Source organism: Scaptodrosophila lebanonensis, unplaced genomic scaffold (assembly GCF_003285725.1).
Source record: "Scaptodrosophila lebanonensis strain 11010-0011.00,11010-0021.00 unplaced genomic scaffold, SlebRS2 tig00001418-arrow-arrow-pilon, whole genome shotgun sequence".
In the NCBI taxonomy this organism is placed as follows: Eukaryota; Metazoa; Arthropoda; class Insecta; order Diptera; family Drosophilidae; genus Scaptodrosophila; species Scaptodrosophila lebanonensis.
The window spans coordinates 1077412-1095275 of NW_022060744.1; the positions used below are offsets into that span (position 1 = coordinate 1077412).

The 17864-nt window shown below is 40.1% G+C and overlaps 3 protein-coding genes across 3 annotated transcripts; all 3 read left to right on the plus strand.

The window, feature by feature from the left end:
• The first annotated feature begins 14 nt into the window (after positions 1-14).
• LOC115633428 (ATP-binding cassette sub-family A member 3) lies at positions 15-7911 on the plus strand. Its single transcript, XM_030530888.1, has 13 exons — positions 15-255; positions 313-904; positions 1322-1465; positions 1529-3044; positions 3807-4320; positions 4381-4730; positions 4799-4924; positions 5460-5669; positions 5733-5871; positions 5924-6106; positions 6363-7022; positions 7105-7170; positions 7488-7911. Exons 1-13 carry the CDS (start codon positions 38-40, stop codon positions 7723-7725), a joined length of 4956 nt encoding a protein of 1651 aa, XP_030386748.1. The 5' UTR covers positions 15-37; the 3' UTR covers positions 7726-7911.
• Positions 7912-9899: 1988 nt separating this feature from the next.
• Positions 9900-12592, plus strand: LOC115633279. Its single transcript, XM_030530690.1, has 3 exons — positions 9900-10027; positions 11793-11906; positions 11965-12592. Exons 1-3 carry the CDS (start codon positions 9967-9969, stop codon positions 12438-12440), a joined length of 651 nt encoding a protein of 216 aa, XP_030386550.1. The 5' UTR covers positions 9900-9966; the 3' UTR covers positions 12441-12592.
• Positions 12593-15084: 2492 nt separating this feature from the next.
• Positions 15085-16605, plus strand: LOC115633278. The gene is made up of 2 exons (XM_030530689.1): positions 15085-15200; positions 15260-16605. Exon 2 carries the CDS (start codon positions 15330-15332, stop codon positions 16434-16436), a length of 1107 nt encoding a protein of 368 aa, XP_030386549.1. The 5' UTR covers positions 15085-15200; positions 15260-15329; the 3' UTR covers positions 16437-16605.
• The last annotated feature ends 1259 nt before the right edge of the window (positions 16606-17864 follow it).

Sequence of the window (17864 nt, forward strand, 5' to 3'; positions counted from 1 at the left end):
AGTGGGTGCTTCAGTTCGAACACAATATCACGTCAAAATGCCTGCAGAGTTCGGAGTGCTGTTTAAGCGCAATTGGAAAATGGAGATATCTCTCTGGCGCCGCATCTTATTCGAGTCTATCATCATAATTATAATGCTGATTGTAATATTAGTAAATCCGATAACACATTCAAAACGTATGCTTTATGCTCGCAATGAGCTCTCCAGCGACATGGGCATCGTCTCCCACAGTTTGGGGGACATTAATATATTAACGTAAGTTCAAGAAATCAACAGGCTAATAAAATCTTTAAAATGACCGTTTCAAATTAGGAGCCTTGTCGACTCGAAGCGCGAGAAAACTAAATTTTATTTAGCCTACTCACCAAAGACTCCATTTGTGAAAGAAGTGGTCGAAGCAGTGGCCACAAAGCTTCAATTAAATGACACCATTGGATTCGATAATGCCGAGGCCCTCCAAAATCAATTTGATGAACGGACCACTCTGGCCGGCATCGTTTTCTATGATATAGAAAACGGTGAAAAGGCACCCAAAACCCTTTCGGTCGCCATACGGTTTCCAAGTGAGTTTCGTACAATCAGTTCGTTTCTGACCGAAGACCGTCTGTGGGTCACGCGCTGTACGGGAGTTGTAAATCCCAAGCGCGACAATGCCAAAGATGATAATGTGAATCAGGACATTTATATACGAGAGGGATTCCTACAGCTACAACATCAGATCTTTGTGCAATGGTTTCACAAAATAATTACCGATTTCCCCACATCGTATCCTGAGCCACATGTTGAGGTCCATAATGTACGTCTAAAGGCCACCGAAGATACCTGCTCACAAGTTGGGGTATCTAGCATGCCGGAATTTTTGATCAACTTCTTATACCTGCTGCCCTTTTTGAATATCGTACAGGTGAGTAGAATTTGGGAATGCTTTACGTTTCCCTCAAAAAGAAAATTCAATTTCCTTTTAAGTAAGTGTGTGGTATTGAAGGTGGATGATAAAAGAAAGTGTGTCAACAATTTCAGCTGGGTGGAGTCTCTACAGACGCTTAAAAGTTATCCTGTGAAATTGAATTTAAGCTTTTGATTATGGGATATTGAAGATGAAAGAAAGTGGCCAATTTTAAGATGGGTGGATTCTATCGAAAAATATTTATTTGTAGAGAATCTACAACTATTATACAGTTTTCCGTTGTTTTAGTTTAATTAAACGTTTAGAGAGAGTATGGACTATAATTAGTATTTAGGAGAAGTCTACCGAAAACTAAAGAAAAAGCAACTCAACGCATCTCAATCTAACTAATAATGTTATTCTCTTTAACTGCAGAACATTGCCAGGCAGCTGGAGGACAACACAATGGTGCACCAGTGGCAATATGGTTACACATTCTGTAAACAGTGGCTGGCTATATTTCTGGTTCTATTTCTGCGTCTCTTGTTGCTGGGACTAGTCATTATTTTATTTATATTCGTGAGTGGTTTCTGCAAATTCTTTTTGTATTTATCAATCAGCTTAACTTGATTTATTTCCAAGATATTTTGGTGCATGGAAGCTGGGCTTTCTTTAAAGGCACTTGGACTTATGATAATTTTTATACCATTTTTCACCATCGGCCTCATTCTGACTGCGATGGTGTTTGCCAAATTGTTTCCATCACCTGTAAACGCTGTGCTCTTTTCGATTGTGATTTGGGTCTTCAATTATGCCGTTTTTGGGATCATCCTACAGCGCTATTGGGATATTCGCGGTTTCTATGTAATCTTCATACTGCTGTGGTTCTTTAACAATCAACTAGAATTCAGTATGCATCTCTTTCACCGTGTGATGGAGGTACCCGAAGAGTTGCGAACCTCTGACTATCTCATACTTTACATATCCGTGCTCGCGAGCGTTTTAATTTATTTGGTGCTGTTGATAATAATTCAGTGGCGTTCGCCGGGACGCCTGCTTAGTCGCCGGGTGTTGTCCAACAAGCCGCGCAAAGAGCGAGAGATCGATTCACATTATCTGCATTTTGGGCGCACGCCCAGTTGGCATAATTTTGAGTTTGGAGATGTGGGCAGTCAGGAGATGATGCGACTTCGTCACGTTAGCACCACACATCGCGAATCAGAGCGCAAGATATTGAAGAACGTATCGTTGCGCATCTATAAGGGTGAGGTGCTGGTTCTGCTCGGACACATTGGCTCCGGAAAGATTACATTGCTGAGGGTGATGGCTGGCCTCAAGTTTCCGATACGTGGCAGTGTTTTTCTCATGGGCGAGGACCTGCACAGCCACATGGGTGGTAAACGTAATTTGGTGGACTTCCGCTGCAAGGAGAATGGCCTCCCACCGTTTCTCACCGTCGAGCAGATTATTGAGTATTTTGTGCGGGTTAAGTTGAGTCCCAAATCGGCGGATCGTTTCGACATTGAGGTGCGCAAGTGGATGGACTATTTGGATCCGCACATCGAAAGCCGATCGACGCCGATTGGCGATCTTAAATACGGGGTACGTCGTTTGGTCTCCCTCTGTTGCGCCCTGGCTGGTGAAACAAAAGTGCTGCTGCTCGAAGAGCCGGCAACGCGTTTGACGGGTCGCGAGGCTCAGGCCTTCTGGACGATCGTAATGAACGAGAAGGAGGAACGCGCCATTGTTGTGGCCACCCACAGTGTGGATGAGGCTGAACGCATTGCCGATCGCATTGCCATTTTAAGCATGGGAGTCCTGGAGGCCAGTGGAACACCCTTTTTTTTGCGCGCTAAATTTAGCAGCACCATTGAGCTGGTTCTAATCAAGAAACCCCATGTGCCCGATCAGCCGATTACAGATTTTCTACAGAGCTTCATATCGGATATTGAGCCAGAAAATGAGATCGGCGATACACTGACCTACAAAATTGATTTGGAAAATCGGCCTCGACTACAGCGCATGCTCATACATTTAGAGAACGATCGCAAGATGTTGGGCATCGAGAATGTACGCGTTGTCGGCTCCGAAATGTCCGACATTTATATGAAACTAGTCACCTCGTTTCGACTACAACAGCAAATCATTCCGGATGTCAGTGAGTACTCTTTCCCAACCATGATAACGAGTATTAGACTCTGGCATACACTGCACCCGTCTCATACTAGGCTTTAAAAAACTGTATTGTACCAATCTCTCCTATATAATGCTAGTGCACGGATTTCTATGTGACTTCAGAATATAGTGGAACGTTATTAAAAACTGACATGAACACAAAAATTGGTTGCGAATCGCGCCAAACAAAAAAGTTGTTGGTACTAAAAGCTATTTTTAAAGCGATTGTTCTATGAGATATAGTCTACCGATTTCGATAAATCTCTTCAGAATATATTAAGACATTATTTGAACTTCTCAGTACCCCGTAAAGGTGCGATAAAAAAATTCCAAGAATAACGGGAGTTATGAAAAATTCTTTATAGAGGGAGAGTGGGGAAAGGAAGAAAATTTTGAAATATACTTAAACTGCGTAGTCACATAAGGCATTTGGGAGCAAAATTTGGTGTTCCTAGGTATTATAGTCTCTGAGATCCCTCTGATACGGACAGACATTGCCATATCGACTTGTCTTGTCATACTAATCAAGAATATTTATAATTTTGTGTATGTTACATACATTCTCGCCACACTAATATACCCTTCTACTCTTTGGGTACAAAATTGGCTAAAACATATACTAAGTATATATGATTTGTGATAAACTTGATCTGCGTATGGGCCTAGATGTTAGGGCCTAAAAGTTTTTGACGTTTCAAAATAAACTTAGAGCGATCGCTATAACTGCCTTTACCTTTTCAAATAGCGCAAACTTTCAAGTATTCGGTGGTGTCCAAGAAGGAGCTGCGCAAACAACAAATGCGGGCGATGTTCTATAAGAAAATGATACATACGGCCCCCAATGTGTGGCCAATCATTATGATTTTCACTAGTTTCTTACTGATCGTAATTATAGCGCGTTTGGCGATCGTGCTCGATGTGCCGAATGTGCGCTCAAATACCATTAAGATAGGTTTTACCTCAGCCGAGGAGACGGTGGACAACATACCGAATTTGAACGATTGCGGCTATATTGATATACGATCGATGACGAAGACGCTGTCGTTTAAAAAATCGAATGCGGTTTCGCGCACCTTCGAGAAGGACTCGTTTGTGTGCGAAAAGGGCAGCTACAGGGACAACTTAAAGGATGCACACAAGGCGAATAGTCTAGGTGCTGTGGAACCCAGCGGTGATCAGAAGCTCAACGGGTATATATCCCAGGATACTTTCCATTCAGCACCGATGACTTTAAATCTCCTGCACAACATAATTCTCAGGTCAGTAGCTTTTAATCTTTGAATGCTTTTAATGCTGTCATTACCTTTCACTCCTAACAGGATTTCGTATCCGAATAATACGGATATTGTCTACTTGGTGGAAAACCATCCGATGCCCACCCCCCTTTCCATGAAAATCAACCTGCTGGACAACGAGATAGCACACATTAATGCCCCACTGGCCATTGGCTGTATCCTGCCTCTGGCCGTGTCTGTGTTCATCATTCCGCTGGTCGAGGAGCAAATCTATCAGCTGCGTATTTTGCAAGTGATTGCCGGCATCGGTTTGGAAATCTATTGGGGCATCAACCTGTTCTGGGATCTGTTTACGTTCTTTATCTATTCGGTGATCATTGTGATGATTGTCGCCTTTGCGGGAATTGGCGGTTTTGGGGCCTACGAAAATTTCTGTATGATCTGTTTAATCTCTTATTTAAATCCACAACAAATAATGTATATATTACGTTCATCTTTGCAGTACTTTTGCTGTTGATGACTGTGTTTGGTCTCGCCGCACTGCCAATGACCTATTTGCTGTCCATGTATGTTAATACATCAGTGGTACGCGCCTTCCTCTCCTCTGTGCTGGTGCAGGGACTGACAGGTACGCTTAACCACAATTTGTGGATAGGTATTTAATACTATTTACCACTATCTCCTACTGATAATGTAGCCAGCGAATACATCAACGATCGTCTGGTCCGATTTTAAGTTTTCTTTATAATATGTAGTTTATGTAGATAACTTATTTATTCGTTTTTCCCGTAGGGTAAAACGGGTATATTAGGTTTTTGCAAAGTAGGTAATAGGCAGAAGGAAGCATCTCCGACCCCTTAAAGTATATACTATTTTTTTAATCAGCATGACGAATTGATAGAGCCGTCCGTCTGTCTGGATGAACGCCTGGATTTCGGAGAGCGTTCAGTCCACATTAATCAAACTCGGTGTGTAGGCTCTCCTAATATCCAGGAAACACGAGTTTATTTTATTTCTTTGATTCTGCTGGTAAAAAATCTTTAAATGATTTGCATTTAAAAGGGCCATGAACATTGTACCTCCTGCTCATTTCTATAAATGAAGCCACAGGCTGGAATATAATGACTTTTGAAAACTAGTAATAATAGCTCGCCATTCTGTAGGTCTGGTGCTGTATATTATCTATTGGGATGTGGCCAATAGCAATGTAATATTTTTCTATGGTGCCTCCATGTCGCCGGGCTTCTCACTTCTCGACGGCATCAGCAACATCTACACACAGTGCATGGAGGAGGCTCTGTGTAAGGCTAAGTGTGCGGCTCAGGAGTTTTGTACGCCGGAAAATATGAACGAAGTGGTGCCACATTGTCAGTGTGAGTAGCGATAAATGAATTGATGCTGTTGTCCTCTGCTTAATAGACAGAAAATACTTACAGTCGATACATATTTCAAGTGGGCCGATCCGGGTGTACTGCCCGCCCTTACCTTCATGATACTGGCGGCGCTCACAGCTCTGATTCTGATATTCTGGATCGAATTGCATCGCAAGGAGAAAATGTTTCATTCATCCAAGGAGTAAGTGAGTCGTCGAGTCTTTCAAATTCTCCACTTCACATTTTAACTACAGTCTGCATAAAATGCGCACCGCCTGCTATCCCTACGATGATGCCGATGTGGCCGATGTTAAGATGAAAATCGCCGAGGCCGATATGAGCAAGTGCAAGCAATCGGTCTTTCTAGTCGATCAGGTTGAGGCCAAGATACCGGAGAAGGGCACCAAAATAAATACGGTCTCGTTCGCGCTAAACAAGTGAGTGGAAGCGACCCCTCTTAACGTCCCTAACTAAACTTTATGGCACCCATCCTTTGTAAGACAGCTATATGATAAATTCCATCGATTTCAATGAAACTTCAGAATATAGTAAGGCGGTTTTAGGCTACGGTATCGTAGTGCACAAAATTGATTTTGGTACTAATACGAAATGTTTCTATTGCAGCTTTATAATATAATATAATTCGGATAGCTTATACTCTTACAATAAAGTGTGAATTCACCTTCTTTTTAGATACATGAGCATGGGAATTTTTGGACCTCGGAATTCGGGCAAAAGCCACTTGTTGCGCCAACTGGTGGGTGTCGATGGCTTTGCCTTTGGAGAGATCTATGTCCGTGGTCTAGACTTCAAATACGATTTGGCCAAAATTCAGGCGTACGTCGGCTATTGTCCCCAAGAGAGTGGTTTGCTGAACGAGCTGACCCCTCGGGAGCACATCCGTCTGCTGTGCATGATACGGGGAGTGCCCGAACAGAAGATTGGGGAGAAGATGCACGATCTCTGTCTGATGCTCAACATGACCGGCTGGATGCATCGCAAGGTTGGCGTTTTGACGCCAGAAAAGCGTCGCAAACTCAACGTGGCCCTCGCCCTGGTGGCCTACAATAAAATTCTGGTCCTTGACGAACCCACCCGGGGCATGCCGTCGACGACGAGGCGCGAAATTTGGAACATATTGCGTTACATACGCTACTGTGGCAAGACGATTATCTTTGCCAGCTGCGATGAGCTCGAGTGCAAGATATTGGCCGATTTCATTCTGCTCTTTCAGGACAGCGAGATGCTGGCGATTGGAAGCATGCAATACTTGCGTTATAAGTACAGTCATGGCTTCTATCTGGAGGTGCGTTTAATCCGCGATGGTGCCACCGTTCAAGAGTCTGAGGCCAAGTGAGTTGTGATTGAATGCGTTTTTTTTTTTTTTTTTTTTTTGTTGACACAATCCGCTTAACAAACAACTTTCCATCGACAGCCTGCGCAAGGATGTGGAGAACTTGGCGCGCTTTGTTAACTTTCTGCATGACAAATCGGAAATGGTGTAAGTAAGCAAATATTTTTTCCAAATTAGAGTTGTGCCAAAAGAGGCCATGAATGTCGTGAACTCTAATAGAATTCGCGACCTAGCGATATTGTTCAATGTTACGAAAAAAAGACCATCATCGAAAGTTTTCCTCTCCAAAATCGTTTGTCCGATATCGCGTGCTATGTGAAAACGGAAGAAGTTCTTGCAAATTTTGTGAATTTTGTGAATGTGACAAAAAAGCGAGTGTTTCGTGATTATGCGTGAGGCGCGCTACTTTAGTTCCACACTTTTCGATGTGTTTCGACTGCCCCTTTTAATGTTGTTTTCTGCAGCGGCCGCCTACATAACTGGTTCAAGTTTTATATACCCGTCGGAAATATTGTGTATTCCTTCCTTTACGGTGCCATGGAGAAGAACAAAACCCGTCTGAATGTCTACGACTACTGCATATATCAGGCCAGCATGAGTAATGTCATCGCTCAGGTACAGGATACACGTGCGGAGCTCAAACGCCGCCAAGCAGGCAGCAATGAGGACCAACCGGTCAGTTCGAGTTCCAGGAAGAAATAGTTCTTTGTTATTGTGGGCTCCACACACAAAGCCAAATCATGTTGAGACATCCTTTGATATTACATATTTATACAATATCAACATAAATACATATTTATATATTTCTGTAATAATTATCATTTATTTGTGTCCCAAAGGCACAACTCAAATTAAATATAAATGTGCACGGGTAACTCCATAAAACTACTTAAAGTATTGGAACTGCTGCGAAGTTATGTTGCAATCTCGGAAAAACCTGATGACGACGCAAAGCGGAAGTGGAAATAAAACCCACCAATCAACTGAAATAATCTTTTTGGTCTACCAATTATCATATATTTTGATTAAACTTCAGATTATGGTCAGACAATTTAACAATCGAAATAACTCGTAAAGTTTTTGGTACTATGATTGCATTTTTCGGACGCGGACTAATAGACATTCGATCGGATTCGACTTTGATCCTTTTTTATACATAGTTAGAAATGACAAATTGATTGCATTTTACAAATGTTCTTCTACACATCATGATATATACATCTATATTCCGAAACAAGAAGACTCTCGGCTTTAAAGAGTTCAATTGTAATAAGTATTTAGAAAGATTGAAGGGTATAGTACTGGAAAGTCAAAGGAGGGCGAGGCGTTCAATCGTTATAGACATGTCGAGCTGTCCATCAGTCCATGTGTCCGTCCGTATGAACACTGAGAACCCTTGAACCATAACAGCAACGGACACCATACTTGGTTTCTAGACTTGTTCAATCCATACGCAGATTAAGTTATTATTTAATTATTTGGCCATAGCACCGATTCGTGAAAAAAATCAGCATTGTTGGATAAATTTTTTGTTTAAAAAGATAGTTGATTTGATCATTGAATGGTATTTATTTAAATAATCGATAGTCTACTTATAAGTAAATCGATTGTGTGGAACGCATTGCGGTGGCGCTGGGTTTGTGTCAATGCTAAGCCTATTGAGTGTGTACAGCAACCTTTGTCGCTTACTCTCCGATTCATTTGTAGCGTTTATTTGTTGTCTTCAAACGCAAATCAATCAAATAAAACGAGTTCGTTTTGCTGACCCTTCAAATGAAATATAAGTTGGCAGCTACGCTACTATCGTTTGTATAGCTATGGTCAGACATGCAAATAGTCTGCAGACAAATTTGTATTAAACTCATATTACAATGAAGTAATAAATTTGTAAAAGTAAATTCCAAATCTGCAGCAGAAAACTATGATTAAGTATAGAATTTAAGAGTTGGACCAATTTTCATGATTTTTGATTTTTTGGCAGAATAACATTGGAATTTGAGCTCAAAAGAGGGGAAAACGGGCTCCAAAGTTGGCATAAAAAATCGTCATTTCCATGACAAATGAACAAATGATTGGTCTCACTGAATCGTTCCAGATTATTTTGCCAATCCAGTTAAAGTTAGTATATTACAAACATATTTACGCCGCGAAAGTGTAATATAAAAAATTAAGTGTTTTCTGTGATTTGTTTTGATGTGTGAATATTATTATTAATAATGCCGCGACCAAGAAGATCTAATCTCTCCCCACGGAGCCGCAATGCAGTTAGGCTACGGATCATTGCGAACCAATTAACTGATGGAAAACACAAGAGCAAAGAGAGGCAGCCCGTGAAATGGATAGATTGGAAAGGAGAAATCGCAGAGCTAACAATACGATTGCACAATTCACTACAGCTCGTATCCTTTCGTTTGCATGGAAGTTCGGTGGAGAATCGCCTGGATCACGACATTTTCCAGCGAACACTCAAGTGACTTAAATGCGAACTCAAAACTAACATGTTACGTATACCGGTGCGAATCAGGGGCGGGCCACTAGTACTAGATATATGTCTCTATAGAATTCGTGAAATAATTTCCTGCTTTTCTGTTAGTTGAAATATAGAGAAATGCTGGGGTTATTTGCAAACCATCAATATTTTTAAAAGGAAATAGAGATTGCTTTAAGATATACGAGTACGTATAGTAAGTAGCGTCTGTCCCTAACAAAACCTTTATCATGCATTATGAATAATCCCCATTCGGCAGACTATTACGCATAGCTGCTATTTGTATTCATACACCTGCCTGGAACCTAATCAGCGACGTCGCACTCGTTATCGCCCCCTAAAGTCGGTAACTTCGTTTCCGAGCTTTACAATTTCAGTTTTAGTTTAGCCGTCAACGTGTGTAGTTCGGGTTCGTTCCTCAAAAGCCAACGGTTTATTAAAGTCAGATACTCAGAATGAAAGTATTATATGTGCTGGTTGTTTTTGCCGTGGCCTGTGTGGCTTACGTCAGTTGTGGTAAAATATTTTTTTTTAGAAAATACAAGTATATAGAAAGTCCATTTGACATGTTTCCCCCTTTCATAATCGTCGAACTTTTTTTTGCGAGTGAAAATAATAAGTTAATACTTGATTTTTATTGAGAGCCAGTGCCCCGCATTATGTAACTTGTAGTTTTCTTGTGGGTCTTGGCATTACCTAAATTTACGGCCAGTGGCTTTATCTTATCAATGGGCCGATTACACATACATGCAATAGTTTTGTGCGCCTATCGAGTTCGTAAAATCGTGAGTGTACTCGTATTTCGAAAGATTGCATGCAGCCTACATTCAACATTTGGAATCTATTACTCATATTCGAAGCGAATTTCTCGGAACATTACATATGCAGATACATATGTACATGGGAAATGGCGTTCCATTTGTCAAGTGATCGATCCGCCAATAATTCCTAGAGCAGCTGTGAAATTAGAAACGTTATCCAACAATTGAAAGCGAGGCTTTTTTTTTGGCTTTGAATATATATATATATATATATATATATATATATATATATATATATATATATATATATATATATATATATATATATATGTTATATAAAGTACATCTATTTTAACAATTTCCGCAGATTTCTTCATTTTTAAAGTTGTTTAAAAAAATACCTCTGCAATCAATTTGTTAAATATTTGGAAACTATTTTTTTTAGACGCATACTCAAAAAAAAGAATTCCTGAAGAAGAAGAACTTCCCCTTTTTCTAGAAACTCACTTAAAAAAACGGAGGCACAGAGAGACATTTTCTTAAAGAATTAGTTTCTTCAAACTCAGGATTTCAATCCAAAATGAGGGCTACATACGACAAACCCTATTTAATGGAGAGCTTTCGAAAATACATTTTTGAAACTCAGACTAGTTTTTGCTAGTTTTTGTAACGAGTGGCAATTAATCATTTTCTATGATTAATGGCTTATTTAATCTAACAATGCATTGTATTAGTTTCATTTTTTAAATTGTAAATTTATCAGCTTCTGAGAATCAACAACAATCTGATAAAGATATGATTAGATGACAAATAAATACTATTATATACTTAGTGTTATGACGCGCTGTCTTGATTGAATCCTGAAAAAGTTAGAGCTGTTTAAAAATGCCTGACTGCTTAAGTATAGGATTTTAATCAGCAATTTTATGAATCGTTGACAAATGCATATATTTGTACATATACAAGTAGTACATTGCTAGGATTATTGAAAACAATTTGGAACATATATATATATATATTTGCCAGATATACAAAAGTATACTCCCCACAAAAAGCTGATCGAAATGATCATAAAACTTTAATCAGCCACCGACAACACCCGAATTAAAAAAAAAAAAAAAGAAATACGATACTTAAATAAATATTAAACCTGAATATTTACAAAAGGCCAATTCAAATGCTACTTAACTACTTAACTACAAGTATTGCGAACTTTCGAAACGGAGTTGCTTAATGATTAATGAGGGATATTTTAGTTAAAAAAGCCGTTGCTAAATAAACGAATAATCAGTCCACTTCGAGAATAAGTTCTTCGTACACAAATGTAGAAGCAAATTGTTAGGACGTCACTCTACAAATATTCTCGTATAACTCGTAGCTTCTTATCTAACCATCCGCACGACCCGAATATTAATCTTATCATATCGGCACACACACACACACACACACATACATCGATACACTATATGGTACATATAGTACATACATTGTAAGATATTGATTGTTTGTTTGGCTGTCAGGTTCCTGCGTGCAATGCAATTCCTCGTCGGACGAACGTTGCGCCACCGATCCCACGAAATATCTGGCCAAGGAATGTACCGGAAATACCACAGGCTGCTATATGAGAGTGCTAAGTAAGTCGGCCAAAGAGCTTTGCTCTCCCGCATTACTATAAAGGATTACTCTCTTTAGATGGCGTCACGATTCGGGGCTGCCTCAACGAGCTCGATAATGCCACCCAAGCGAAGTGCACCAACGAGATGGAGTGCCTGAAGTGCACTTTCACGGAATACTGCAACAATCAGGTATTCCCCACCCACCGTCCCTCGTGCTTACAATGCTCTGGAAACTCGACCAGCTCCACCTGTGCCCGTTACGTCCTCACCCAACCCACAATATGCCCGCTATATCAATTGGGGGACAAGTGCTTCATCCGAAACACCAACAAGACTAACGTGGACGGCTCCTTCCAGCGTGGCTGTCTGTCCTCGGCCAAGGCCCAAAAGCTGTGTCTCAAGGAGGAGAACTGCTATCTCTGCGAGGGTGCTGGCTGCAATTTCCTGAGAGCGAACGACACCCAAATCCCACTGGCCCGCGATGGTGCCTTCTCCATTGTTTCATCCATGGCTCTACTCCTCGCCTGCATGCTCTTCGGTCGGGCATTTTAGGAGTCGAGTTGATGGGGAAAGGAGCACATAAAAGACATTTTTTTTATTTTAAACATAATAATAATTTTTTTACTAGAATATATCGAAGCTATCCATCATCGCTCTAGGCTATAGAATGAATATTTTTTAATAAAATTGTGCAAGAAAACTAATAAATTTGTATCCTTCATGATATTGTTAATAATGTCCCCGCATTGTTTTTTTTAATATTTGGGGGGCTTCCTATTGAAAAATGGTATTTTCGCTTCAAAATCGAAGCACTTACAATTCTATCTCTATTCATATTTAAGTGAACAACGGCAACATATTCTAAATGGCTGTGAATTCATGATGGTTCTATATTGTTATACCCTGCAACCCAAAGGTGCATGTGGTTGGCAAGACAGGACAAGATTCGTTTAGCCAAGATTCGTTAGCCAATAGATCTATCTGTATGTATGAACCTCAATCTTTTTAGTTATATGTCAATATCACAACTTATTTTGGCATTTACAAGTTTTATACACTGCCTGAATGTATTGTAAATTTCCATCGAAGTCGGTGGATTATATCAAATAGCTGTCTTAGCAAGCAGACAGTTATATGATTAGCATGACGAGACGAAACACTATGGGAACGTCCGCCAACTCGTTCGTCCGTTTACTGTTCGACTGTATGACCTTCGAATACTTTTGAACCATAATCGCTAGGTACACCAAGCTCGGCTTGTCGACGTGTCTTATCCATGTGCAGATCAAGTTATTACAAATCTTGTGTAGGAACGATCGGTGTTTGTTTATTACAATATCACAACAAAGCTCAGTATTCATGCTATAAGTTGTAAATAAACCGGGGGACTATATTATATAGCTGCCATAGCAACGATTAGTACAATAAAAGGTGTTTATGTTGCAGGATAGGGTATACAAAAGTCGTATTGCGCCGCTTAAACACTAACAGCGTTTTTTTTCGTATCTCAAGAAACAACAAAGATTTCCTATTTCCTCATTGGTTGGTTGGTCGTAAAAATACAATTTCTTTGCCTGCTGCTTTGATCTGAACAAAATGCAACAATTTAGTTGGGAAATGCAGCGATACTGCAGTTGGAGAAACAACAACAACAACAACGATTTTATGAAGTGCGACTAAATTTTCTTTGCTCCATCCAGACGCGCTCTCGCAGCTCGCTTGAGGGAGCTGGAGTCTCCTTACTTCTTATGCGGCAGCAGAGTTGACACACACACTCATACACTTGCAGCTTACGCCTGAAACCGGAAGTTGGGCAAATGTAGTGTATAAATTGTTCAACACCTCCGAAAATCGGCTGTCAATTTTGCGTGCGCGAGTTTTTAATTGAACTTCCATTGATGGCAAACTGCATGAGAGGGGAACGAGTTGTGAAAATAAATTAAAAACATATTAAAAGACTTTGTGGAGTGATGTACTTATATTAAAAAAATAATTAGAAATTAATACATACTCGTACATATACAAGTATAGTGTCTAGAGGCGTTTTCCCCATCATATTTTAGCAAATAATATTTAAATAATATTTTTTTCGTTTTTTTTAGAATTCAAAACTAAGCTCGTTAAGGCGGGTTTTTAGTCAAGGTAGAATCATATAAAACCATTTAAAATTTCTATAGAAAGCACGCCTTCACGAAGTAGCCAATATATTCATTAGAATAATCCCAAATATTAATTTCAATTTATTTTTTCTTGTGCCTAGTCTTAATCTTGTTAGGACAGATCTTTAATTAAGCAACAATTGAAAAAAATATATATTTTTCAATTATTTGTATATTCAAGTAAAGTATTTTCTTCATTTCAATTGAACTTTATATTCCAATCTTTGAACAAACAATAACATAATTGAAAATAATTTTTCCAATAATAATTTCTCTCATAGTCTCATAGTTTTGATAAATAAATGTACTCTGTTAGCAATCAAGAATCTTCTATTGAAACCCAAAATTGTGTATTTAAAGAAACTGATTGGTTTTAACAGAAAATATCGATACACACGATATTATACGATATATGTAAAATATAAAAATCATTTGTTAAATATATTCGATTTTAATCTCCTTTAGAACCAAAAACAACCACTTTTTGTATTCAAGGAATTACATTTTTTTATAATATTTTTTCAAGTGCCATATTCCAAAATGTGGTCGGAAAATGCACGAGAATCTTCCAAAAATGAATTCGATCTCGATATCGGTTTTTCTGAGCTCAAATGTAGTTTTATGTAGGAACCAAATTTGAATAGAATGGATGCTAGTGATAGAAACCGGAACCGAGTATAATCCATCCGCTTGGAAAGGAACTACTGCTTACAATTTGATACTATAAGTTAAGTTTTAATTTTAATGTCTTATGATGCAGATCGAATCAAATACAAATGTTGATATACGAGTATATAATTGGTTTTATAAGTCACCTCTTTAAAGGGATTTATTATTATAAATTTAGAAACTCTTTTCGATCGAATAAAGTACATTTTCAAAATAATTATGTACACATATATTTCAGAAGTCAGCTCAGTTATTCCAATTATTCCAAATTTAGAAAATCTTGTCTGAGTGGATGGAAATGTTTTAGTTCGTCGAGCAGGACATAGAACATAGATATCTGTGCTTATTGGATCAGTTTTATTTCTACACGCACACACACACACGATGTGTTGAGCTCGAGTTCTCAAATAAAGCGAATTCAAAAAGTGTTGCGAAACAGAACATTTCCGAAACTCACTTGGAAGGCAAAGAACGAGGGGAGTGAGTAAGGGAGAGAGACATTAATATATATTTTGTTTTTATAAAAATAGGATTTCGAAATAGCCCAAAAGTAGAGCTACATTTCGGATCAGATTCAGTGGTTTTTCATCGTCGGTGTTATCTACGATAGGGTATGCACAAAATGCAGATTTTCGTGCTCACGCGTGACGGTAAGAAGAGCATCTATGAGGCGGAGCGGTTCGCCACTGTGGGAGAGCTGAAGGCCCGGATCGGACGGCAGATGTGCGTGCCAATGGGCTTCAGTCGGTTGACCTACAAGGGTCGCATGCTGTCCAATGACAGTATCCTGGAGGACATCGGCATCAAGCGCTTGTCCACGCTGGAACTCTATTGGCAGCCACTGGTGTGGTCGCCGAAGCAGTACCGCGAGAAGGAGCTGCACCTGGAGAAGCTAGAGGAGAAGGAGCGCGCTGGCGAGCAACTGGACGAGGACTGCGAAACCGAAACTGAAGCTGAAGACGAGCCGAGCTGCGACACCGTTTGTGAAGAGAATGAGGGCGGCGACCTCTTAAATGGTTCCCCCGATGGTCGGCCCACTGGCAGCTTGCAGCATTTGCTGCAGCTTAGCAACGGCAAGCTGAACGAGGACTTGGAGGATGAAGAGCCGGTCGAGGAGGACATCAGCTCCATATCGTCCGATGAGCTGGAGTTTCTGGCCGCCTACCGGCGCTGCGCCCGCAGCGCACAGCAAAGCAAACAGACGGATATCAGCAATCTGATCGCGGAGCAGCACTCATCTGTGTGTCAGTGCGGTCCGTCCAGCGATGTCAAGGAAGGAGATCCTGCTATGGAGGTGGCAGTGGATTTGCCAGGAGCTAAGACTGATGTAGAGATATCGAAAGAAACCAAACTCATGCCGGAGGCTATGAAACCGAAACTAAGCGCCGAGGACGAAGTGGACTTTAAGAAGCTGATGGAGCGTAGAGTGAAGGCATTGCAGGACCTGAAACGTTACAGCGCCGAAAATTTGTGTCTTCGTCAGTCCCTACCAAGAGTGACAGCTATGCCTCCAGGTTTCGGTGCCGTCTGCGTCTCAGACCCAAGTTTTCCAACCATCAAGTGCTCCCAATCGAGCTCCCTCTCAGGATCGTATCATGGAGCCGGTTCGAGCACCACTCAGCCTCTGCCAGGCAGTGCAGCAGGCCAGGGACAGCAAAAGTTGAACCCCAACAAGAGGATGAACAATAAGAAGATTAAGAAGAATCGCAAGAAGAAGTAAGGCACTCGACACGATCTGATGCAGACCCCACGATTTAACGACTAATGTTTGAGGAACTAAATTTAATGATTTTGTTGCATTTCGGAAACAGGAAATTGAGAAAATTTAACCCCCATATTTTCGTAGATAAATAAAATTATTTGTTTAAGGCCATACTACCATAACGAAATTGCCGTATAACTTTTTCTTTAGCTTATCCTCTATAAACACCACTGAAAGGGAACAAAGATATTTTTCCTTTGAATCCCCTGTAATCTGGTTCTGATATGAAAGACAGACAAAGTTAGCTAAAGAATCTGAAGAATGAGAGGGATGGAAGACTGTATGTTATTATGTCATGAATCCCATGTCCTTCTATATGCCAGTCTTTTTTCACTCTGGATTTTTGTATATGAAAATATTCTTCCTTATAAAGATACTCGTATTAGATCGTATTGTGTTCGAGTGGGGCAGAAGGTCTAAGACCGTAGTACTTACTCGGTTCTTGAAAAAAAGTTAAAGCAGAAATAAAAGAATTAAGGTCGCACTTTTTTTCCACCATAAGAAATATTCATATCTTTTGAAGAAATAACAAAATAAATGTTAAAAATAATTTATTTTGTTGTAAAGACTCTTTGAAGCACCCCCTAGATCAATCGAATTAGCATACTACTTATACCCGAATTTACGCCGAAATTCGGTTTTATTCAAAAATGGAAGCAGTTTCGGTTATGGATTTGTTGTTATTATACTAGGGCTTTGAACAGTTTCGTTTACACTATTTGTGGGATCGAATTGAATAGGAAATGAAACGAAATTTGCAATTTAAAATGAAATTAGTAAACAAAGTGAAATTATGAAGCATACAAGATGAGGAAAAGAATTATTAATTATTTACTGCCAGCTGCCCGGGTCGACCAAACAAATTGCAGCGCAAAACCAAACCAATTAACTCAAAATAATTGTAAACAGTCCGAAGAGAAATAACAGAACAACCGATCCTGGGCGCGACTGGATGCAAAGATTTATAACAAAAATTTTCAGAAGCCAAAATACCAAACAGAAGCGCAGAAACGACTATTCTAGACGAATTTTTCTGTTTCTGTCCGATAAACAAATGCGAGTACATTATAATGACAGCCAAACAACGGAATAGCGCTAGTGGCGAGAAGGGGATCGGAGAGTAGTGGAGAGGTGGGGAGACGAGTGGGGCTTGGAGAGCAGATGAAACGAGTCGAGAGCGCAGGAGAGGAGTAGAGGCAGACAGACTTGAGAGGGGAAAATATACGAGTGGGAGGAGAGGAGGGTAATGGCGAGATCAGGTAAGATGCTTGCCAAGCAGGTAAAGCAGAAGAAGCAATAGCAATGGCTGCGCTGCTGCTGCTGCATAACTGTTAATTGAATGCGTGTGGGTGATGAAAACCAGATACCAACAACAAGCCCCTAATA